The sequence below is a fragment of the Nothobranchius furzeri genome, chromosome 14 (assembly GCF_043380555.1).
Source record: "Nothobranchius furzeri strain GRZ-AD chromosome 14, NfurGRZ-RIMD1, whole genome shotgun sequence".
Taxonomy (NCBI): Eukaryota; Metazoa; Chordata; class Actinopteri; order Cyprinodontiformes; family Nothobranchiidae; genus Nothobranchius; species Nothobranchius furzeri.
In genome coordinates, this window is record NC_091754.1 from 49,908,201 (window position 1) to 49,934,005 (window position 25,805).

Genomic DNA, 25,805 nt, shown 5'->3' on the forward strand with positions numbered 1-25,805 from the left:
ACGGATATGGCTGGGGATACATTGTAACTACAATCAGTTGAAGATGTCCTGTAGCTTTCATCCAAGTGTTTTAATACTTATTTTTCCACGTCGACATGAGACAAAAGAGAACTACTAATTTATGCAAAGAACAGGGACAATGGTGTGATGATGAGTAGATGAGTGGCTCTTGAACACAACGTGACACGGAGACTCTGGGAGGTTTTTCAGCATTAGGACAACAGATGAGCATTTTAGACCTCTCTCCCAAGCTGCGGCTCCACCTGATCACTTTAAATGTGATCAGAGACATCTCTAACCCTCCAGATATAAATGAATAGAACATGGGGCAAAAATAAAAGACAAGGCCTGGCTCTAGGCCCAAACTAACTGACAAAGTGCATCACAAGGCTCTTTGTTGTGTGTTTGTGTCCGTCTGTGCCTCTGATCTCCGCAGGGTGCGATGGTGATGCTGTGCTTCCCCACAGACTCGGTCTGGGATGCTGTCCAGAGCTCAGCTTCAGCACCAGCCTCCCCCCTCTCACACCCACCCACACACACAGTTTCTCTTGCACAGCTCCACCAACCCACGCTTTTGTTTCTCATGACCACTGATAACACAAGACACCCCATACATTATGGACAAGGCGGCGATGCACAGAGCTCTTAATTATTTTTGACACGGATGAGGCTGTTGGTTGCTCTAACATTAGCCTTCTGTTCTGGATACATCTGAATAGAGCTGTGTGTGTGTGTGTGTGTGTGTGTGTGTGTGTGTGTGTGTGTGTGTGTGTGTGTGTGTGTGTGTGTGTGTGTGTGTGTGTGTGTGCGTGTGTGCGTGTGTGCGTGTGTGCGTGTGTGCGTGTGCGTGTGTGTGTGTTTTGTTGATCTAGTGATTTAGCATGCACGCGTGTTATAAGGTGATATCTTCTGCATACGAATCATTGCAGTTCTCACCAGATTTTGGAGGTTGATACCTTCCGTTTCAGGACTCTTCAGGTCTCCGTTCTTATTTATGTCCTAATTCCACAACTGAAAGACCATTAGGGTTTAGAGAACAAGTGTCCACTTCTATGTGCTTCAAATCAATTGAAGGACAAGTAATTGTGTCATTGCTAGCGTCGTTTGGTGCTCTGTGGAGTATCTGTAATATCAGTCAGGAAGAACCGGACAGCCAGGTTTTATTAGTTCTGCTCCTTGATGAGACTTGGAGAGTATCGGCTGTTTGCTCCCAGAACCAGGATTAGATCTTGAGCTGTGCTTGATTAAAAGTATCGTTTTCTGTTGTGGAAAGTGAAAAAAGAACAACGCTCTCTGTGTTGCTATGTAGACCTGAGGCAACACTCTGATCATTCAAGTGTTAATATAAAATCTATATTACTCTTGTTTTCTCTTGTATCAAAAACCAATAGGTGTGTTTTAGCTAGTTGTGTAACGAACTAACGAGACAATAAAAAATAACCAAAAGACTTTTTTTTTATCCATTAGTCACTAATATTATTAAAGTCTATTGATCACCGAAGCCAGGTGTGGGCATCAAGGACAGCATGAATCCTGGTGATGTGTTATCGGTATTAATATTAAGATTGGGCGAACATCGACGATGGGGCAGGGCCTTAATCCAGTCGTTTTATTTAGGAGTAGGACTGCATGATATTAGAAAAACATGCGATATGTGATAACAGTGATTAGTAGTGCCCTGACGATATTACTTGCAATAAATTAAAACTTAACTCGGGGGCGGGGGGTCAAAAACAAAGAAATTAAAAAATGACAAAAAAAATCATAAAAATGAGAAAAGCAAAAGATGCCAGGAAAGGGGGGAAATGAACAAGAAAAGAAAATCAGTGGATCCCGGGAAAAGCAGAATCAGCAGAAACAGCAGAAAAAAGCTAACTCAGGTGTTTGCTAACCATCAAAATTAAGTGTCGGGGGCGGGCATCTGACCTATGAGAACCCACCCAATTGGCCAAATGGGTGAAGAGCTCTATTTGATTTGTTAAAAAAAAAGCATCATGCTTCTGTTTGATTGATGGGCTGCATAATGTGTAGCAAACATTTGAGCTGACCATTCATTGCGATATTTTTCTGTTCTTTGCGATATGCATATTGCGCATGCTGATATCGCGATAACGATATATTTGCGATATATTGTGCAACCCTAGTAAATGCTAATCAAGAATACAACAACCAGTATAGACACCAAAAACAACGCTTTTACTTGGAAATTCAAAGTAATGTCCAACGCTAGGCCTGGGACGATAATAAATTTTACTGGACGATACATTGTCCAGCAAATTATTGATGATAAACGATATTATTGTCGACATTATCGAGACCAAAATAGCCACTTATGTAATATTAATATATCATAATAATGCGAGTACACCATTTGAAATGTAACAATTAAATTTTTATTTAACGTTGGAGTTTCCAGAACCAGAACTTCTAAATAAAGAAATAAAACAAACAAATAATCAATAAATAAAAAAGGACTTTCACACTGTTAGAAGATATCACACCAAAAACAATAAAATATACCCTCTCTCCAAAAAAAAAATATATATATATATATACAATGGCCTATCCAGTATCAACAACCGAAACTGCTCTTCAATAATAATAGAGTTGTGCATTTCTTCACCTCAATATGTTGAGGCTGGAAAAGTTCATTTTCATCTATCGTACGATTCATTGATTTATTGATTATCGTCTTAGCCCTGTCCAACTCAGTTTAAAGCCAAATAAAGCCATCCCAAACAAAACATTCACACGGGTCCATTTAATGTTCGCAAACAAAATAATTAGTACACAACAAGTTTTATGTCTACAGTCCAACATAACATAGAGCTACAACCTTCAAAATTTCCTTCAAATGCATTTTTTCTCACCACAACATCCCTTCGCGTTCTCGCATCGGCATCTTACCTGATCCAACAGGTGGCGTGTACCTCCCCCTCTGCTGAGGCAAAATTTTTAAATATTGGCCGATAGATCAGATGTACCGCCCACTAATCTAACTTGTTTGGCTCGAACCGACCGTGGAGCACGATATTGTTGACTGACGCATCAAAAAGAAGAAATTGTGAAAACGTCTCGAGGTCTGCTTCCACAAACTGATTAGGAATTAAAAATGCCTTCATTCCAGAATGAGTATTGCATCATTTATGGTGAAACGACCATGATCTGGGAGCTTAGAGGCTCTGTCGTTTAAGCCGTACTAACACTGAATCGTGTATTTTGTAATCGGAGTTGAAGACGATATGAGATGGCCTCTACACGGCACGCTGTCATCCTGTCTGATGTTTTCTGGACTTGAAACGGCGCTCGAGTGCAGCTCTTCAGTAATTAAACTCCGTCATTACCAATCACGGTGTTGACACAAGGCAGGCCTGTCATATTTGCTCATGAGAGGAAATTGGAGAGATCACAACGGGAACGATACCACTAATTGGGACACGGTGTTGAGGCTGGTCTGTGTCATGGAGTTAAGAGGTATTTAGTCGTAGGAGCAGACCTCCTCTCTGGTTCTAATTTATCTGCAGCTCCCTCTGCCCTCCTTCACATTTACAAAGACATGTTAACGCTCTCCTTCTGGGGCCCTGCCTTTCTTACTGACAGCGCCATAAAGAAGAGCCATATTGGATTGTTGTTTAGTCTGAGAGCATAATTACCTCAAGCCTGACACCACCAACTAGACATTTGCATTTCTGCTGAGACCACGACCAAGTTGTGATGCCCTGCAGGACAAGAACAGGAGGACTAACCTCTCGATGTTTCCTTGTCTGCTCTGTGATGAAGCTAGCAAGTCAGACGCTGTTGGTCATTATTTTACTCCAAGGAGTTCAGAGACAAGTTTGCACAGCAAGAAATCCGACTCCAGGTTTTAGACAAGTCCTAAGCTGACCTGGCTCGTGTCTCTCTGCCTCTCTTTCAGGGTCGTTGCACACGGGAGAACTGCAAATACCTCCACCCACCAGCCCACCTGAAGACCCAACTGGAGATCAACGGGCGCAACAACCTGATCCAGCAGAAGACGGCGGCCGCCATGTTGGCTCAGCAGATGCAGTTCATGATCCCCGGCACCACCATGCAGCCCGTGGTCAGTGCTGAACCCTTTAAACCTTAGATGTTTGTTCTAGACCAGATCAGGTTCAGAGGGGGCAGCTGCCAGGTGTGAATGTTGTTATCTGCATCAGTGTGACTAAAACAGAACACGCCTGCTCAGCAGCATCTCCCCAGCACACAGAGATGTTTAAAAGAATCTCGTCTTTCTCTACTTCCCCACACCTATTCTCTTCTCTACCCCGGCTGTCCGTCTCCTTGTCGGTTTACTTTCATCTGTCTCTGGGCAGCTGCAGCCCTGATTCATTTATCTTAATGCTTTTCCTCCTCCTCCCTCACTACGTCCATCACCCTCCACCATGTTTCTGTCGCTTGCATTTTCATAAAACTGTGACACCGAGCCAGAGCTCACTTCTGCTCCTCCTCCAGACGTTCCCAGTAACCCAGGGCTTGGGTTCCAGTGCCGGCTTGAGCTACGCACCTTACCTGACTCCAATGTCCCACAGCATGGGTCTGGTTCCCACAGACATCCTCCCCAGCACGCCGGTTATTGTCCCCGGCAGCCCTCCCGTCTCCGTGACGACCAGCTCCTCCTCCAGCCAGAAGCTTCTCCGCACCGACAAGCTAGAGGTGACAAATTAAAGTCTTCTTACTCGGCAATTATGGAAACCCCATGTTCAGTCCCAGGTTGAAGAATAATTACAGTAAGCTCTGAAATCGGTGTCTACACAGCAAGCCGTGTCCACGAGAGGCAACTCGTTCGACACGAACGTTCTAAAATCATGTTCACAAGCTTAAAAATGTCTTGTTTCTGTTTGGATTCAACTTAAATTTCAGTTTAACATTTGGAACGAAATAAAATCTATTAAACTGTGTTTCTGCAGCTTTTCTATTTCAAAGCTCATATGCAGCATAGAGTACAATTATGAAAGCACGTTAAAGTTTGAGTGGAATGAAAACATTATGAAAATAAGGGATTCATACCAACAAAAGTCACATTTGAAAACTGATTTAACACTTAGATGAACACATGTCACATTATAATTTGATACTTTCTGGAAAAACGTACTTACTCACCTGCAGTACTTAGATTCTCCACCAGATGGCATGAATAGGTTTCTGAGGAACGTACTAATCCTGTTCTAAAGATGGCATTCTTAGAAGTGATATATTATCAGTAGCGACAGGTACGGAATTCAGTACTTTTTAAGATACTGACTGAATTCCACAGTACCGACTGAGCACCGATTCACGTCATTTGAAACGGTGCCTCGTTTCGGTACCCGTCCTTCATAACGAGAACTTGCCTAGACAGCTGCGCATGCGCAAGAGCGTTACGTAGGTCGCTGCGAGCGAGTTGTAAACAGAGCAGCATGGTAGAAAAAAACGCACGCTAAAGCTTGGGTCCACTTCACTAAATGTGATGGGTAACTGGGTCATAATGAAACCAGCGACAGACAACGATCTAAGTGAGACATCCTCATCTTAATCTGCTCCGGTAGGTAAATAAAATGTAAGATAATGTTAGCTTGATATGTTAGCTTCCGTTTTGCTAATGGTGCGTTTGCTTTCTCCTCGGAACTGAATCTCTGGCTAGAAGAACATGAACGCGCTCTGAAGTTTGGCTTCACTTTACTAAATGCGACGGGTGATTGGGTGAAGATGAAACCAGTGACAACGATCTAAGTGTGAGGCATCATCGTTTTAATCTGCTCCAGCAGCTAAATAAACTCTTTAAGATAACGTTAGCTTGATAAATTAGCTTCCACCATTGTTATCAGCTAATGTTCGCTTTCTCCTCGGAAATTCTAACTTCCCAGCAGGAAAAATCAAATGAAAAAAGACGGCAAAAGGAATGAAGATACACAGTAAATCTAGTTCACAGTAAAGATTTTTGCTTCAGTTTAATTATCAGCTCATAAAACTACAAGGAAGATGTTAAAATACAAACAGTTGAATGTTATTTATCGTGATATTAATCAAATATGGTTAAATATTGAGAAAAATATATATTTAATTATAAAAGAGAATTAAAATATTAAACACTCAAAAGTATCTAAAATTGGTACCGTTAAGTACCGGTATCGATTCCTAGGTGCCGGGAATTAGTACCGAATCGATTCAAATGTCAAAGATACCCATCCCTAATTATCAGGTTATTGTACACGATTTAATTTTAATTAAAACACGTTTCATATATGTACAGGATTATCTCACTCCCTATTCATCATCATGATTGTTAATAATGAACAGAAAAGGCCTTTTATGATTTCTTGGAGTGTTTTAGACTTCAGTCAGAGACGTAGCGTGAGATTTAGATAGTTTACAGTGATTAAACTTAGAACGCGGTAGCTGCTAGACAGCCGAGTTAAAACTACGTCTGCTGCCTCCATCTGCCCCTTTGGCAAACATCTCTGAGAAGAGCTGCAGGATTGTGAAAGAGTGCATGAGGAGGAGCCCATATTTATCAAGATAAACAATAATCTCCCTAAGACCTGGAGGTGATGCGTAGGTGAGCGGCTGTATGTGTTTTCCTGCAGGAGTGTTATCACTTAGCAACTGGCTCTAATTAAACTGTATCCCTCTGAGACACGTATACACACTCCTACACAGAAGCATCATGTATGATGGTGTGTGTTTGTGCAACTTTTCCTACTTGTTTTGCGAGCGCGTAGGCGTGCGCTGTGTGTAAATGTGTGTGACAAAACCGCTATGTGTTTAAGTCCCAGAGTAGATCCTGCTGCGAGTGAACTCAAACGCTTCAGGAGGTTTAGTGACAGACGCTCTGGAAGTTTTGGAGCAGTCAATCCAGAATGTAATCCCTGGATAGTTTCACACTCTTGGGAATGGGATCTGAGCACGAAAGCAGATCCCGACAACATTCTGGAAGGAGGAGCGAGGGTTTGATTTGTAAACTAGCTCGTATTTGCCAAGTTCTACGTGTATTTTTGATTTTTCTGTTTAAATTGAAGAATCTAATTGGATCAGAAGCAAAATATCTTAAATGAAGTTTAAAAAAAACTCCTGGTTGTGTTTCTCAACCTGGATGCCTGAGAAAGTTCAATCCAGGACAGGATTAACAAGCTAGCGGCTAGTTCGGTGGGACCAAATTGGATTGCTGCCATCTTGAGATACCTCCAGTCTCAAAAATATCATAGCAAGTCATGAAAATGCTCCTTAATATATCTTTGAGTTGCTCGTTAGCCCTTTTTAGAAGACACACCATGCCGGCCAATCAACGTAATACTGCTGCCGTGCTGTCTCTTATGAGCGAGCCCGGGTGGCATGGTGTTGCGGAAATTTTGTGGCACTCGTGCTGCCGCACTTGGCAGTAATATTACCGCGACGCCAGACTTGTGAATTCCTGGGTGCAACAGAGGGAGGCGTCGTGATCATGTGGAGAGTTACTGCCTTACTCCGGCCAGCAACGATATTGAAAATTAAAGCAAACGCGGGCCGTAAGTTTCACTTTTGCAAACCGAACCAGTTGAGATGATAAACGGGAGCGATGTAGAGCTCCGGGAGTTTCCCTCCGTCAGAGCTGGAGGTCAGATCTCCAGAGACTGCACAGGGACTGTGGGGGACAGACACTTTTAGGAGCGGCTTGTTAAAAAACCTTAACGATCGCAGCTTCCAACGCAATAAAGTTATGTCTAAGAAAATGGAGTCTGCGGCAGCACAGAGACCGCTGCCATACCCTCTTTATGCCGCCGTCCCCCAATCTTTTGTAAAAGGGACACGATTGCACCACATTACCGCCACGGTCTGTGCACTTATAGAGGACCTAAGGCTCTCTGATGCCGCCACGGCGTTGCAGCAAACTGGTGGCATTGTTTTCTAAAAAAGACAATCTTGCAATGCAACTAGCAGCAGTGTGCTGAAGCACTTCCTGTGCAGCATAGGGCACTTCCTGTGGACGTATTGTAAGATTTCTACTGGAATACCCATTAGGAGTGCTCCGATCCGATCACGTGATCTAAAAGACATCAGAATGTGGTGGAAAAGACCGGATTTAAAACAACAAACGTGACTGTTACATTCATCCTGAGATGAATAACAATAGCTTCGTTTCGATTTCAACAAGTTCCTCTCGACATCAATATTCTTTGTTTCTTGTACGAAAACAAGAATGTAACGTCTTGCAGTTTGCGGCAGGCAGGAGTTAAGACTCCAAATCCTGTAGTTTTCTCCTCCCCTCTGGCTCGCTACTGGTTCCAGAAACAGGAGCGCTAGAGCTTCTTTTCCAAAGAGATCGACTCACAAGGCATTCATTTATACTAGAGACCACCGCAGATGTGTGAGTGAACTTGGTCTTTAAGAAAGCAACAATTGTGACTAGCCATTAGCTTGTCGATTCTGATTGTGTCTCCTGAACTAAAGTATTGCGTTTGTGCGTCTCTGTGTGTACTTTTTCTGTTTTGTCCACCCGGCCCTCTTGCTCACAGGTTTGCCGCGAGTTCCAGCGTGGCAACTGCGCCCGCGGTGAGACGGACTGCCGCTTCGCCCACCCTAGCGACAGCCCCATGATCGACACCAGCGACAACACGGTCACCGTCTGCATGGACTACATCAAGAGCCGCTGCTCTCGAGAGAAGTGCAAGTATTTCCACCCGCCGGCTCACCTCCAGGCCAAGATCAAGGCGGCCCAGCACCAGGCCAACCAGACAGCCGTGGCGGCGCAAGCAGCCGCCACGGCTGCAGCCATGGTGAGAGCGCACCACCGCACTACCCAACAGTCACTCAGACATTTGTCCTTCTTGCTGTTAACAATAACAACTTTGTAGTTAGGACTTTACTAAGTGATTGCTTTACTTTGTGATTGTTTTATATATTTTAGTAAATCTTTTGCTAAGTTCGGGACCTACAGGACTTTTTGAACAGACACATCCAATAATCTAAAATGTGGAGCGCTACTTTATTACCTACCCACCTCTGCTGGTTTATTCTAGCAGTCACCAACAAACGGGGTCCCGTCCCACCTAAACACATCCGTGATCACGCCACAAGAACAATCTGCTATTATTCCACTGCAGTCTTTTTACAATGCCCTTGGTTCATACAAAAACAATGTGCTGGCTCAACCTCCTGTGCACCCCCCGCCCCACTTCACTGCTCTCAGCGATAAGTGCAGTTGTCCGCAGATCAGTGCAAATTGAATCTGGGATGGATGCAGCATCGTGGATGGGAGTTTACCCTCCTTTTCCTTTTAGCTTAACCAGTCCTCAACATTGTTCCAAGGAATACGGGGAGGAAATTCAGTCTGTTCCCCACCTCCTCCCAGGCTTTGAGTGGCTTCTTTTGATTGGTTCTTTGGCTGCTGCACTTGCACACCTTGCACTGCGCCAGTGTGCTGACTGACTCTCTCTCTCTCTTTTTTTTGTTCTAATTTCCTTTTCCTCCATGGCATGGGCATGCTTTACGCGCTGCACATACTCTTCCTCTCATTGGCTGGCTCCATTGCTGCTGCTTGTTGTTTCCTTCCTTCCTTTGGGAGCCCACAGTGTGGCAGCTGCACACATCAGCAAATTAAACGCACCTCCATCAGACTCCCAAACCATCTTTCGTCCCGTTTTCTTTAAACTTTCAGAATGTGTTCCCCATAGCCCCCATCTATGGTCTTTATGACCCAGATCCTAAATTACCCAAAGCAGTTTCTAGAGGTGAAGAGGCCTAACCTCAGGACAGGCAGTTGTTTACTCAGCACCTTTAATCCAATTGTCTTTGAGCCCTTAGCTTAAGCTGAAGCCTTATTATTGAAGCATAATCCCTAAAACCTCTACTGATGCACCCCTACAGGTATAATTACCCATAATTCACTTTAAAATAATCCAAAGATACAGTTACATGTTCCCAAGACTGTGTTTTGGTCGATTACGTTGTTTTACCGTGCCACACTGTGTTGTCCGCCACTCTTCTAACTCATTGCAAATCAAATGCAATCATCTTTTGCTTTCCATGCCACCTTTCATTCAACCTAACCAAATGTGTCAGTCTGACGCCGTGGCGCATCAGCGACGCGTTGGTGTTCATTAGCAGGGCGTACATGGCTACAGGCTAGGAGAAAGTCCACATACGTGCAGCAAGAGGCTTGTGCATGGACCCCTTTAAGTTCATCACATTCGTGTTTTTTATTCATCCCAGCAGTCACATCAAACTCGAAGGCACAATTATTTAGTTTAAGCAACAAAATGATCTTGTTACAATAGAGATGAGTTTAAATCTTAAAATAATCAACAGAGCTCCACATTCTGTCATTAAACTCTGAACTTGTCACAAATACCACTGATCATGTGATCAGAGACGCACCGGTTGAAGTCTTCTAGGCCGATTCCAATTGTCGATTTCTTTGTCGCGCTTTGATCTGCTGATTTGTGAGAACTAGAATTTGCAACAAAGTTTTTCAAATTTCACGGGTTTTATTTGGGTCCTTTGTCTAACTTTATTTGAAACGGTTAACAAAATGGCGGCCAAAGCCGGTATCTCACTGGACTGCGACTAGTTTGCAAGAACAGACGTACATTTTCGTCTAGACTCGCTCTCTTTTGTGAGACATTACAACAGTGACAGAATTTGTTTATTGCCGTTTTTGCAAAGATTTCTCACGCCTACGACTGATGGAAACCAAGTTTGGAAGCAGTTGAGAAGGATTCAAGCTCGACAACTCTGCGACGGTTTCGGGTTTTTGTCTTGCAAAATCTCCTCAAGAAATTTTTGAGAAGCCTTAGTAACTCTTTGTCGCCAACTTTCTCGTGAAATATGGAAAAATTGTCTTTTATTAAAAGTTCTGCAACTAGCGTGAACCATCCAATTAGCTGGTCACAAGTTTAGCTCTTCATGCTGAAAATCGTCCGATTCCAGTCACAATTGAACCATTCCTACTGCATACTCTATAAAAGGTGAAAATGTGGTCGTGAAGCAGCTTTTTCCCCAGAAGTGTTGGACCGGATCACTGCAGCTGCCGCCATTCAGGCAGAATTAGCCATAGTCGTGCTAATCTCTGGTGTAAACCACCGTGTCCCACCTCACACGGTCGTTTGAATCAGCTGTTTGTTCTTGTGGAGACACATAATAGCCGAGGAGGTTTTGACTAAATATTAACAAAAAGTTAAACTATAGATGCTTTTGTGGCTTTATTTTATAAACACTAATTCAAAACGTAGCAATGTTTCTTTCAAGTAAACGAGTTTTTGTTTATGTGCATGCCTATTGTTTTGTATGTGGTATACTTGCATTCAGATTATTTTTGTTTTGTTTTTTTCCTTCTCACTTATCCACAATGCAATGCTGTCCCCCATGATGCACCTCTGCTTGCTGTTACCTGTATGTTAATACGCTTGAATCCCATTGGCCCACTGCCATCATGTGCTCGCTGCCTGCTAATAAGACTCAGTCGACTGCCAAAGCAATGAAGCGACCCCTCGAGGCAACTGTAGACCTGGTACTTTGACCTTTCACCTTTTGCTTTGCATGTAGCTTCTTTAATTGTACTGTAGCCACTCGCAGAATTTAATTTGGCTCTTTAGTTGTTGTGAAAATCCCAGTAAGACACTTTAATGTCAGATCATCACTGGATTAGATAGATTTTATTGAGCTACTGAACAAGTAATGCTAAAAGTAAACCCAGCTTTTACACTTGTTGATTGCCTTGCTACGATGTAGTCATACAGCAGATTTCCATTTCTGCCTTTCTTTTTGTGCTGTGCGTAGACAAATAACAGATTATAGAAAACCAGAGTGTGAGAACACAGTTCAAACCTGCCGTGTTTTTGTGTGTGCGTGTGTGTGTGTGTGTGCGTGTGTGTGTGTGTGTGTGTGCGCGTTTTCCGGTGACCAGGCCTTCCCCCACGGAGTCCTCCAGCCCCTACCAAAGAGACCAGCACTTGAGAAGAGCAACGGAGCGAGCTCCCTGTTCAGCCCCAGTGTTTTGCACTACCAGCAGGCGCTGGCCAACGCACAGCTCCAGCAGCCTGCTTTCTTCCCCACAGGTAACCGCTCCCACAGATCCACTCATACGCTCGTTGCAATGGAAAAAGCCGAGTTTCCACTATAAGACTTCCTGGATGCTTCTGGAAGGGGGAAGGTGACAATACGGTGGCTCGGTCCTCTCAGCCGTTGTGTCTCCATAAAACAGTCGGCCCTTTCAGGACTTTGCTAAGATGTGCATGTCGCAAAGGTTTCAGCAGTGATTCTGTCAAGGTACGCAGTTTTTAATAGCTCCGAAATCTAGACCAGCCGTAGCGGTAGCTAAAGATTTAGCTCTGCGGGTCGGTGTAGCCACGCTCCGTTGTAGCCTCAGCAGGTCTGCCATTGGCCCAAACTGTTGAACATTAAACCTTTGAACATTTTGGACTTGAGCTTAGAGACATGAGCAGATAGAGGTTCTGAACTCATTCACTGCCAGCGTTTCTCACCGTTTTCACTGTTTTTAAGAGTCACAGAACGTTGCGCGCTAGGATGATGTCGACGCCAAAACAAAGCGGAGACTCACCTCTTACATCAGGAAGAATCCGCGCGTTTCGAGCGTTATCCGTTCTCTCATAATCCGTTGTTGAATTGTGATCGGCAGAAGCTTTTCCGGTTCACGCCTCACTTTTTTTTACAGCAGCGGCTCAAAACGATCTCCTAACACATGGATGCTCTGCTTCCTGATCACATGACGTGTGACATACGCAGATGAAGATCGGCTTTAGAGCTGAGTAGTGATGTGTCGGTCGTGAACGAACCGGCTCTAAGAGCCGGCTCTTTGAAGTGAACGACGGGAGCCGGCTCGTCATTGGGAGCCGTCCCCTCCCCCCCTCCCCCCTGCCTTGGTGAAAGCTACAGTCGATTGGTCAACATGTGTAACTGTGTGTCCAGTTTGTCCACACACAGAGCAGTAGGGGCGGGGAAGAGGGAGGATCATACTCAGACAGACACACAGCAGAGCACATGTGGGAGGAGGGAGACGAGAGGGAATGAGGAGGAGGAAAAAGGCGAGCGAGAGGGAGGAGAGTGCGACGAAGACGGTGAGAAAATGAGCGCCAGCAGTCGGAAAGTGGAGATTTCTAGCATTATTTTGGTTATAAATGTATTCTACGCAACAGAAAATCTGAGGAGCCACTTGGGAGCCGAAAGAGCCGGCTCTTTTTGGTGAGCTGAGCCAAAAGAACCGGCTCTCTAAAAGGAGCCGAAATTCCCATCACTAGAGCTGAGGCGTTTGTTCTCGCAGTGCGGGGGCTCGTTCCGACGCCCACACGGTAAAAAAATGAGTTAAGTCCTTTATTTTTGAAAAGGTGTGTGTTTGCTGCATCTTTGATGGTATGTGGCCGGCTGCCCCATTGACTGACATCCGCAGCGCTGATTACGTCGTTCGTTGCTCCAATGGGTCCTGGCGCTGTCCAGTTGCACGTGAAGATGGTTTAAAAGACAACCATAGATTCCACCCCACGATGGTCCGTGACCAGACCATGTACTTACATATATAAGATGGTTTTACGCTCTTAAGGGATTGCAATAAGTGGTGTTCTGTGACCATAAGAAACACGTTTTTGTAAGAGACTAAAAGGTGGTGGTAGCTACGGGGTTGTGGAGGGATTTCCGCTCCTTTTTTCAGCTTTTGGAGTTTAGGAACGGCAATTTAATGCGTCATCAACACTGGTTGTTTTACTTTCCTTACATTCTAAATTCACAAATGCAGGTTGTTTGGCAACATCTGCAGATGTCAATTCCCACCCAGTTATAACCATTCGGCACGAGTTAACTACAAGTCCCGCTCAGCCCAGGTCAGGTTCTGGTTTGGTTGCGGAAATGGCCCAAAAAGTGGTCCTTTTAGGTGAAATGGAGACACAGGCATGCCATGAAGGTTCAGTAAAATCACCCAGGAGGTTCGATAGTGGAAACGGGCTGATTTTATTTGCCCCCTTGCAGGTTTTTTCTGCCTTGTACAGCTTTAATATTTCATGCCAACAAAGACAACCTGAGTAAAATGTTGGTTTACCGATCTGAAACATTGAAGTGTAACAAAACTAAAACAGAAGAATCACTTTTTTCTACACTTGAAATTCACTCAGAGATCGTTTTTGGAGACGTAACAGCTAGCTTGATTGCTGTAATTTGCTAACTGCTCTCCGTCACTAAATTCTGATTAACCTCCTAAATAAAAACACCTTGATGCTGCTGCTGCTGCCAGGGGTGGAATGTGAAACTTTTATCGCAACAACACAACCTATGATTTATTACTAACTCAATGTGATGCACTTGCTGATCTGAATGTGACGCTGAGGCAGATAAACGCAGAAAACCGTCCAACACATGCTTCATGTTTATATCTAGGCTCCACTCTGAAGGCTAGAATGTTTGAAAGATGGATTTCTGGGCAAAGAATGAATGTTTGTAATTTGTCACAATCAAACGCATCGTCTGATCCAGACAGAGAGTGGAGGAGTAGCTGGAGGGCCTTCGGATTACTCGCTAAACAAGAATCCTGCAAACGCGATAAGTCCCGATGCTGAAAGGTGCTGCTGTGTGTCTCACCTCTTCAGTTTTACTCACATTAGAGTCGTTGTGCAGTAATTAATGAAAAGAAAGGAACAATTCAGGTAAAATGTTTTTAAATTTTCAGGATTCGTGTATTTTATTCTCAGATGTTGGAAATTTGTAAATGAGGGGGGGAAAGTCCATATTTGCGAATTTGCTTAAAAAAGTGTAAAAATTCTGATGTTTTATTGTGAAATTATAATTCTCTGGTGGACAAAATGCTAAAATTCTCAGACATTGGATTGACTAGAGGGACATCTGCAGTTTTTCCAAGGTTTAGGTAATAAATTTATGAAGAAAAAACATAATCACGTCAGCCCTTATGTTTAATTTGAATACAAGAGACCCTTTCAAAATAAAAGTTGACTCCCTGTAATTTAAAAAGGGATAAAAGCAAGAGAATGTGACTTTCTAAACGCGGCATATGTAGGTAAAAATCCTAAATAAAATTTAATTTCTAGACTGTAAAAATTTCCTCCTTGCAAATCTTTAATTTTTACAGTTTTCTTATAAATCATGAGTTTTAGTGAATATCTGAGTTGTTACCGGGTATATTAATTTCGATTTAAAAGGTTTTCTAAAAAAAAAGTTTAATTTACAACTGAGAACATGGCTTCATGCACATAAATATATGACTGTAATCATTAAATTAAAGAAAATTCAAAAATATATGACAATAAACTCAGAAATGATTTTTTTTCTCAGAAACTCACACTAAAGCTGTTTATCTGCAGCTACAGTGGAGCTAAGGAGGAAACTCAGTCGTAGAACGTTACCAAACAGCATCAGCCTGTTGCTGTCAGTGCAAGTAGCATCTCCTGATAATGAGAGCATTTTATTTTGAGATGTAAATCTCGTTTTAACAGGAAATGTGTTGTAATAACATGTAAAAGCCGTTTTAAAAGTTTAAATATCTCGTAATTACAGTAAAAAGGATGTTTGAGTCTCTTCTACAAGAACCGAAGGGATAAAAATTGGTCAATCACGGACGTAGGGATAGAGGCTTAAGCCTCTAGAAGGTGCCCTCTGAGGAAAAACTCCGGGTTTTTACTTAGAATCAAAACAAGTGAGTAAATTGACGTCGTTTCTGTTACATGAGATTCAGGAATCATCTTTAAAACGCTCTGATGAGCGTGGGCTCGACGTTTTATCTCCTCCACTCGTCCGCCGTGAAGAGGAGTTCCTCTGCTTGTTCAGACGTGGTCGCTGTAACATCTCAGCTGATTGTTTTGGTTTTTTTTTTTTTTTTGTCTAACCTTGATGTTCTCCTCCCCCCTGAATTAACCCATTTCTCTCCTTCTGTCTCCCTCTCTGTCCTCCTCTGCATGACAACAGGGTCAGTGTTGTGCATGACTCCTGCTAGCAGTCTTGGTAGGTCCTGAAGTTGCTCCCTCTCTCCCACACACACACACACACACGCACGCACACACACACACACACACACACACACACACACACTGTCTGATTTAGGTAGGGGAGGGGGGTGTCTGCAGCCCTCACAGGTGAGACAAACCTCCTCCCTTGGCTGTCTCTGAGGAGGCGCTCTAACCTGCTGTTTGGATGTGATGTTTGTTTAGGTCGAGGGTTTTGTGTCACCTGAAGGAGCTTCTCTGTTGTTTAGCGTTAGCCTAGCTTCTGTTTGCTGTGACGTGTCGAAGCAGGAAATTTAAATCAGTTTCCCAGAGAAACGAACACACTGCTGGCTCCTGTTCAGCAGATTCACCAGGAAGAAGTTTTATATTGGGCTCTCTCCAGAGGTGGGTGTTTTTGGCGCCGCCCTGCTGTTCAGTTACCTATAAACCAAAATTACCCACAATGCCAAAAGTGCTAGTTCTAACTGGTGTTCCTACATTCTCTGGGAACGACAGCAAACTGATTTAGCGTGTAAATTTCCGTACTTGTGATTGTAATCAGCTTCTCTCCTCTTGTTTTTTTTCTCCCATGCTGTCCTGTTTTCTTTCTTTCTTTCTTTCTGTCTTTTTTCGCTTTGCATTGTGAAACGGTTGCATGCCGTCTGCCGGTGTGTAACCCTAACGATGGCTTCTCAAACATGCCCACAACTGTCGCCATGGTTACCATAATGCTACCTGTCCATTGCTGCCACCTCCCCCTCTCCCTCTCTCCCCCCTCAAAACCAAAGTCCCAATGATGTACAGTGCTACGCCTGCTACTGTCTCTGCAGCAACAACTCCTGCCACAAGTGTCCCCTACGCAGCAACAGCACCAGCCAATCAGGTTTGCTCCTTTTAAAGCTTTCTTTCATCGGTCCCCGGAGCTCTGAAGAAGTCCTTCCTCTGCGTAGCGAGCTCACGCCGGCTCAAAAGCCCACGAGTGCGTGTTTTCCAGCCAGTCTCAGACCGAGGGACCACCCCTCCTTAAACACGAGGACTTCTTCAGAGCTCCCACATTTGCAAGTAGTACTCGTGTTTTGTTGCTCCACTTCCTGGTTTTGTTTTGCATGTTTTGTCTTCTACTTCTCTTGTTGTCAGTTCTCCATCCGCAGTCTCATCTGAACTGCTTGTGCGCTGTGCACACACACACACACACACACACACACACACACACACACAGATATATAGTCAGAAACAGATAGGTGATACGTAACAGCAGCCATGTTGGGTTAAAGCAGGACGAGGAAACGTGTCCAGCGTGAGGCAGGTGGGAGAAAACAGATTACAGGAGTGGTCTAAAAATCTAAAAATGGCGTCTGAGCGGCGGCTCTCCTGTTGCAGAGCGTCAGCCGGAGAAGTATGGCCAGGTCTGAATGCCGGAGTGACTCATGTGCAGCCCTTTAATTCTCATGGCGACGAGCCTCTGGCCTCACGCACGCAGCTGGCAGTCGTTTAGCAGTAGAGGTGGTCTGAGGACATGCAAACGCGTCCCACATGTGGAAATGAAACTCATTTAAAACATTTACGTCACGGCGAAACATAAACTGCACCGATTCTGCTGTTGAAGGCCGATACCAATATCTGGTTTTGCGCAGCTCTGAAAGGTCATTTTTTGTTTCATTTTTTTTTAAACTAACAAATATTCAGGTTGACTGATTGAGCCGATTTCAGTTAGCAGCTGATTCCCCCCCCCCCCCCCCCAGTCCCAAAACTACACCAGCTCGGATTTTTTGCGCCCTTTCCTTTTTGCCTAATCTGAGACGAACCATCTAGTGAGAATTTTAAAAAAACTTCTGCTTCATCGTTCAACCCGGTGCTCTTCGTCGGCCAGCCGCTCGCTCACTTCCTGTGAGTCACCCTCTCTTCCTGTAATTGGCATGCAGCAGCAGTAGCAGCAGGAAGCAGCAGCGCTGCTCTTTAAAGATGCATGTGGGACAAGGAGCCGGAGAACCAGTGACGTCATTGCTCTGTCAGTCTCCGTCTGTCCCCTGCAGCTCCTCCCTGCACCTAGGCCCCATGGTCACCATCAGCTGGTCTCCAGATGTTATTAGAGCTTTAAAATCAGAGCATATTTTGATTTGAGTAAAAACTAGCCCCAGATTCCAGCATCCCTCTAAGATTGGTACATGAGATTTCTGCTCCCTTGTGGGGTCTTAATGCTGCGGACACGTGGCTGAGTTCAGAGTCTGGTCAACCCACGACCTCCTGAACCGTCAGAAGGAGCCAATACCATCCGTCCACGTCTGCTGTCCTTCTGTCACCTTGGCTGTAGTCAGTGAAGCTGCAGCTCCCTCTAGTGGCATAATAAGAGCTACAGCTTTAAAAACAAAGCAACAACCACTGATGACATCACTGATCTCAGCTCTAGTGTTGGGTATAATACCTTCATATGATTCTGCACTGGTCTCCTAACTGCGATCATCTGCTAACCAGTTTGTTCTGGGCCGACGCGCTGCTGGCATCCCTGCGCCCAGTGTCTGTTTCCAAACACTTCTTGGCACTTTTTGTATCTTTATTAGATTTTTTGCTGCCATCTGCGGTACAAAATGTTTTCATGCTGCAGCGTGGAGCGTGCACGTCTCGCTGTTTGCTTCCCTTTCTGCTGTCAACACGTTAAAACCTGCAGCGCACCCCCTCTTTCTCTCTGACTTCCTCTGTCCCTCTGTCATTTTGTTGTGTCGAGGATTAGTTTTTATCTCCTGGAAAGAGAACACACACACACACACACACACACACACACACACACACACACACACACACACACACACAGGTGTTACGCAGAACAGGGTCAAATGCTATTTATAAATAGTTCCAGGGCTTTTATCTGCACAGATCACCACCAGTGAGGTGGTGTCGCCACAACTTGGCAACCAGAAAGGCAGAAAATGGGTTTTTAACGATGAGATTTCTCTGTGTGGTCGTGCCAAACTTCACCAGCCTGTTACACGAAGGTCCCAGTGTGCCTCAAAGAAGCACGTTTACCTAAATTCCTGCTGTTGAGATGCTTTCGCTGACCTGTTTAGTCAGAATACAACATTAACCAAATGATTTACTGAAATTACAAATGACCCTTTAAAGCCTAATCCATAAATTAATTTACAGAAATTTAAATTTGTTAATACGTATAAAAATAGCAATGGCTTGTGTTACCTCCACTTGTCTAGGATTTGATCCAGAAGGTTTTAGAGGGATCGCTGAAGAGCATTCTTCTTTTTTATTCCTAGGGATGCACCGATTCTGGGTTTTACAGCCAGCACCAATTTCTGGTTCTCAAACTGACTAATCCTAGTTAGCTATAATTAACAGAATAAATAAATTCTGATTACCTTGAAAAGCTGATCTGATATTGTTAGCTTCGGTCAGCTCTTATTGATGACCAGAATAAAAAGGATGTTGCTGCTTGGAAACATTTCCACAAACCCTAAAACATCCGACGATTGAGCTTCAGATCAGCCAGACGCCAGTTATTCCAGTCCTGCAGAATATCGACGATTCAGTCACCAGAAGAGTATTTCTGTGACATCTATAATAATAGGGTTCATGCTAGCTCGGTCACTTCCAGGATAATAGTCAGCAACGCATATGGGGCAATCCAGGCTGTATTTAACCGGGCCTTTTCACCAGACGTGTATTGACGTATCGTGTGCAGTAAGTATCTGCTGTTGCGGTGGATGGGTACGTTTCCACCGGCCGCAAAGCCGAAGTGTAGGGACGCGTCGCTCGGATAAATGTACCATTCCGGTCTATTTTTCACACGCTACGCTTCCAGAATGGGTCAAGCTCAGCGGTGCAGATCGGGCCAGACAGGAAGTCAAACACAAGAGCGGTGTAAAACACTGAGCAACTTTCAAAATAAAAGTCACGCACATATTTCAAGTTGCTTAACTGGTGCGGAAAATAGCACGTCGTTACCAGTGGAACCTCCACAGCCGAGGTAAACGGAAAATAAACCACTGCCGTCTCTCTCCTTGCTTGTTCTTGCGTGAACCGCTGAAATCATGCGTGATGTTGCAGTCATTTCATGACGTCGTGGGACCAGTTGTGTAAGCGCTTTTGCTGCCGTTTGTCTGAAACACTCCCGATGGGTAGATGGTACGCGCCACATATGCATTCAAGAATCAATTTCCCTCTGGGATTAATAAAGTATTTTTGAATTGAATTGAATTGAAGAAAAAGCAAGAGTAAAACTCCAAAATCAAATCAAGACAGCGATTTTAAACCATATTTGCCCGCCTACATTAGCAACTATGAAGCTAAGCTAACAAGCTTCTGCTTTGGTTTGCTAGATAATGACACATGCTAGCTCTTTACTGACATAGTGAGGAAAAAATGTTAGCAAAGAATTATCATTTCAGAATAACATACCAACTTTTATCTCTATAGCACAATTTAAGACACAGCGTGAGAGCTGACCAAAGTGCTGAACAGGCAGGATCAATTAAAACAAAAGTAAAAACAATAAGAAGATGAAACAAAACAATAAAACTATAAAATCATGATATGATAACATGAATCACTGTCTAAAAGCCAAGTAATAAAAGTAGGTTTTTAAACGAGATTTAAAAACAGACAGAGAGGATGCCAGCCTAACTGTAATGGGCAATGAGTTCCAGAGCATGGGGGCAGCATGGACAAACGCACGCTCACCTCGTGATTTGTAGGCCATCCGGGGAATGCAAAGCAGTAGACGGTCAGCTGACCTCAACATACGAGTAGGTACATAGGGAGTCAGCGGGTCAGACAGATAAGGAGGAGCTAGGTCATGTAGGGCTTTAAAAACAAACATCAATATCTTAAAACGCACACGAAATGTGACGGGGAGCCAGTGAAGATGTTTCAGGACTGGTGTAATATGGCTATGTCGGCTTGTGTTTGTTAAAATCTTAGCAGTGGCATTTTGGACAACCTGCAACCGGTTCAGAGCAGAGACAGGAGCTTCAACTAATAATGCATTAGCGTAGTCTAAGCGAGAGGTGACGAAAGCGTGGATGACTGATTCCAAGTGCTTCCTCTTTACGATCGGTCTTAAACAAGATAGACGGCGTAACTGATAAAAACAAGACCTCACCACTGAGTTGATCTGAGTAGTCATTCAGAGGTTGGCATCCATTTTTACCCCGGAAAAAGACTCTTATAATGTTGTTAACGTTGCTTCTTTACTGCGCTAAGTTTAGCTAGTAAAAGGCTAGCAATGTGTCATCCTTTTTTAAATCCTTTGTTCTGATTTGCTTTTGGCATCTAAGACGTGGCCTGGACTAACCTGTGCACATCGTTGACCGCCATCCTGGGCAGCCATCATGTAAAAACGCTGCGAACGTCACCGTGACTCAGAAGGAAGTCGGCCAGCTAAAAAGTCAGGAAGCTTCGAACCAAGGCTCTGTAGCATAAACCCTGTTAAAGCTTCCTGGACTGCCTCTGTTCAGAGAGCTAGCGGTTCTTATGAGCTAATGGCTAGTGATAGAGTGCAGCATAAACCAAAGGATATTGTTGCCATCTTAAAATGGGTTTACACTAGTGACAGATTAACTAGTTTAGCCGAAATTCCCACCGTTTGACCCCTGGATGCACAGGAAGTGCTACATTTAGCTATGTGATATCAACTCTTGTAAATCATTGAAGAACTTTATGTTCTATGAGAATAGCAACCTGCTTTGATCTTAAACTCATATTTCTCTTATCCGGGGGTGTTTTGGAGGCTAAGATGGGAATCATTTATGTAGAAACACACTTCAAAATGGCCGATTCCTTTTATAGACTGTACTAATCCTCCTGATAAAGAGGTTTATCAGTTTATAGGTTTAGGTGAATAGGTTCAAATGAAACTCATGTGATTTTGCTCCAGACTTTATTTGAGACACACTGAGCCCTTAACTGGAGCAGATGATGATCTTCACCCATGTCTGTGAAATCTCAGGTGTTTTAGTGAATAAAAACCTGCTATTTTAAGTCATTTTAGATGTTTTTTCTCCGTTTTTACGTGTAAACTAAAGGTTTTCTTCTCGTTTCTGTCTCCGTCCTGCAGATCATCCTGAAGTGAACTTTGGGAAGGAGACCGAGTGTCACGAAGCTGCACTAGGAAACCCCAAACAAGCCCTCTGTAAATACTACCTTGCCTCTCCAATGGAGGTGCAGCAACCTGCATGCTAACACTTCAGTTTAACCTTTAGAGCTGCAGCGCCGGTGTATCACAAACAGGAAAAACCAGAGAAAAATAAGATACTTACTGTATGTATTGCTAGAAAACAACATATGAACATGGAAAAAGTCACACATATTCTTATGTATAGTTCAGAAACAGTCGATGCACTACGGATACAGTGGATCGTTACTTTAAAAGCCTCTGCACAGCGTTCATGCCCCTTCGGTTTGTTAACAACAGATGTTTGGTTTGCACTGTGTGAGAATGTTGGATGAGGAATCTGGGAAGAAGAAGAAAACAGGAAATCCACGCTCAGGCACGCTGTCACTCTCATGTTTGTTTTTCCCAGGATGTTTTTTAGACTCCTAGCTCCAGAAAACTGTATATACTCAAGAGCCAGAGTTCCTCTGTGACCCCACAGCCATCGCCTGACCCCCGCTTGCTGAAGTTGCCACAATGACGCTCATCCAGTGGTTAAGCAGAGTCACTATTTAACACTTTTTTTAATTTTCTGGCTGATTTGTCGCCATTCCCCGAGCCACTTTCTTTGTTGAAATGCTGAGTTGGGTTTGGGTCGGAGAAGGCGTGGCCCGGCGTTGTGGCCTGTGCCAAGGGCTCAACAGAGCTGGAGGGTTCGTACCAAGCCTTGTGTGTTTGTGAGTGAGCGAGTGTGTGCATTCGCATCAGGAGGTCTGCCGGCAGACTGCAACTTTTAAACAACACCGAGCCTGGTAGGAATGCTTTTGATTTTTTAAAAGAGGAAAACAAGTGCTAAACTTAAACAAAAAACAAACATTCAAAGTAAAAAAAAATTGGTGCATTTGACGAGTTTTCGTCCAGCGTGAATATGACTTGAACTTGGACTGGAGGGCTGTCCTATCCAACCCTACTCTCACCGATAATCCTGTTCCATTTTAGAGAAAAAAAAACAACAAAAAGGAAAAAAAACTGTTAGAAGTGCCTGAAAAATGCTCATCCACCACACACGTATCCAGAGCGGACCACCTAAGAGTCACAACCACACACAGACGGACTCCTCTGGACAGACATCAACAGGAAACAGTCATAACATCACATGTGATTTAAACGAATCCGGAAAGAATCGACAAATCAGAAAATAGCTTTGTGGAATGTTTGGTGTTTTTCACGGTGTACCATCGTTTCTTGCATCGGTTCAAGTAGTTTACACGAGGAGTGAGAAAACAACGTATTGTAAACTGTAATGTATGTAAAGTGTCTCTTATTTTGAAAGTTTATATTCAAGGTTCTAAAGACAAATGTATTTAAAGTTGTGTGTTTGAACGCCCTCCCCTTTGTATCCACCTCCACCTTTTGGAACAATCATTTAGCTTTTAAGCCAAGATTTTAAAAATTCCTGTTTTATTTTTTAGAATTTCACAACTTTGATGGCGTGTTTTCACCCAACAGTAACACCGTTTCATCAATTTTGGATGTAATTTCATGGTGCTTGACTAACATCGACAATCCACAGTCACTTTTGGTTTGGTTCGTTGTCTTCGTGTGTGTGTGTGTGTGTGTGTGTGTGTGTGTGTGTGTGTGTGTGTGTGTGTGTGTGTGTGTGTGTGTGTGTGTGTGTGTGTGTGTGTGTGTGTGTGTGTGTGTGTGTGTGTGTGTGTGTGTGTGTGTGTTTGGAAGGCGGTTTCAAAAAGTCGCGGTTTGTCGTAACTTATCTTACGTTAACTCTTCGGTTGAAAAACAAACTTGTATACTATTTTGAAATGAATGTAATTTATTAAGCTGCTCCATGTTCTGCGTGGTTGTTCATTTCAACCCGGTCAAGTCGGCGAACGAGGAGTCATCTTGAGTGATTGGAAAGGGGCGGAGCTAAAAGCTCCACCCGCCTATTGGATCGGTGTTGCAGCCTTAGTTCTAGAGTTGTTGGGGGAGGGGGAAAAAGTTGTTTAGTTGAAGTTTTACCAAAAAAAAAAAAGGAATTCAAAGAAAAATCCTAAAAAGATGTACCTTTCTCTCTAGTATAATAATATTTCATAACAATATTAAGGTGTTGCCGTGGCAACCCAAATGTTGCAGTTACTAAATATGGGTATTTTTGTAAATGACATTGTTGATTTTGTTTGTTTTAGCTAGGACACTGTACACAAGGTAGATTGTAAAGAAGATCTGAACATTTCTTATTCACTGAGATTAAAACCTGGTATTTTCATTAGCAGATGTAGTGCTATAACTGTTAATCTATAAGTTATAGACTTTACATATAAATCTATATATGTACATGTAAGAAATAAATATTCTATAAATGAATCAGATGTACAACTCCTCCCTGGACGAAGGACCTTTAAGTTTCACTCTGAGACTTTTTATTTAGGGTGTCTGTATAACCGGGCTTTAGGATTGCATATTGTTTAAAAACGTGGTTTTTCCACTTGTTTGAGAGTTTGGGGGTCCCAGCACTTCAGTCAAAAAGCACCCGAGATGAATACAAGATGTTGCTGCATGGAAAAACACCTTTCTTTTCTTTATAAATGATATTGTAATGAATGTTTCTGGTGAAAAATGTCTGTACAAAAAAAAAGAAGATTTTTCCTCATCTGGTGACCTGAAATACCCTTCGTGTCTGGAATCCACTTGAGCTGTGAATGCGTTGGTCGACGACTGGTTTTTAAAAAAGAAGAAAAGCACTTTCTGAGCAGTTGGTCAACTGAGCAGACTCAGCTTATCCAAACACTTTGCCTTATCTCGAGTCCATTTACGTTTTTAAAAGCTCTTATGACATGTATTAAATACACTTGAATGGCTCCCACTTCTCAGATCCCCTTTGAGTTTCATTTCAAGTCGAGATCTTTTTATCTGGAATCGGTTTTAAGGGTTTAATGTAGCCAAAAGGGGAGGATTGCAACACAACGCAATGGTCTCGGTTTGGTCCATTGCTTTAAAACGGAACTGTAGTTCGCAGCAGTAGCCACCAGAGGGCGATAAACCAGAAGTGACTGTCATCATTGTTGCAGTCCACCTTAAACGCAAAGTGACAATAAAAGCCGCTCATTGGAGTCATAATTTCAAATGTAATTTAAATGTATTCTTTTGCATATATTTTGTGTTGATATAGTCAAATGTTTCTGTCTCCAGCAAGATATTGTAAAATTTATTGAAAGAAAGAAATAAAGAAAATAAAATGACCCCTTTTATTGTTTGGTTGTCCTTTAATTGCAGTCTGTTCGGTTTTTTTTTCTCCTTCAAACTAATGCAACAACCTGACTCAAGTTTTTCGTTTGTCTAAATGGAGACCTGGTGGCTCCTGATATGGTAAATAGACAGAAATATGAGTAAATGCTGATTCTGTATGCATTTTTATTTATTTTTTAACCACAACACAGTAAGGCCACATGCTTGCACAAGAAATTTCTTTTGCATTATTTATTTTTTGTCAAACCCTGTTGCTACTGCAGTTTAAAATGAGTATATGAGAGGTTGTTGGTGCCACTAAAGCATAATTTTCATAGCATGATAAAACTATTTGCTACTCACACTGGGTCTACAGTAAACACAACGAGCAGTAGGATACAAATGGCAATTTTGGTACCATCAAATAAAAAATGAAGAATCTCTGATTGTGGTTTTGAATTTCTGACTGGCCAGTCACTGATTCGGCCGATTTTCTTGTTTGTTGCTCATCAGAAATGTGCCATACAACAAAGAGAAAATAGTGAGAATTAATTATATAGTATAGTAACTTG

General features: G+C 43.2%; 1 protein-coding gene across 11 annotated transcripts in view; it reads left to right on the forward strand.

Annotated features, from left to right (window-relative positions):
• Positions 1-22,328, forward strand: part of mbnl2 (muscleblind-like splicing regulator 2) — a 42,694-nt gene extending 20,366 nt beyond the window's left edge. The window contains exons 2-9 of one of the 11 annotated variants that reach the window (XM_015952601.3): positions 3,917-4,081; positions 4,474-4,674; positions 8,490-8,750; positions 11,429-11,482; positions 11,879-12,029; positions 15,895-15,930; positions 16,700-16,794; positions 21,973-22,217. In XM_015952601.3, coding sequence (XP_015808087.1) covers positions 3,917-4,081; positions 4,474-4,674; positions 8,490-8,750; positions 11,429-11,482; positions 11,879-12,029; positions 15,895-15,930; positions 16,700-16,794; positions 21,973-21,987 — 978 coding nt within the window. In that variant the 3' untranslated portion in view covers positions 21,988-22,217. Of the gene's footprint in view, positions 1-3,916; positions 4,082-4,473; positions 4,675-8,489; positions 8,751-11,428; positions 11,483-11,878; positions 12,030-15,894; positions 15,931-16,699; positions 16,795-21,972 lie in introns of all 11 variants that reach the window. The other 10 variants (XM_015952605.3, XM_015952600.3, XM_015952603.3 and 7 more) reach the window with 10 other exon arrangements.
• The last annotated feature ends 3,477 nt before the right edge of the window (positions 22,329-25,805 follow it).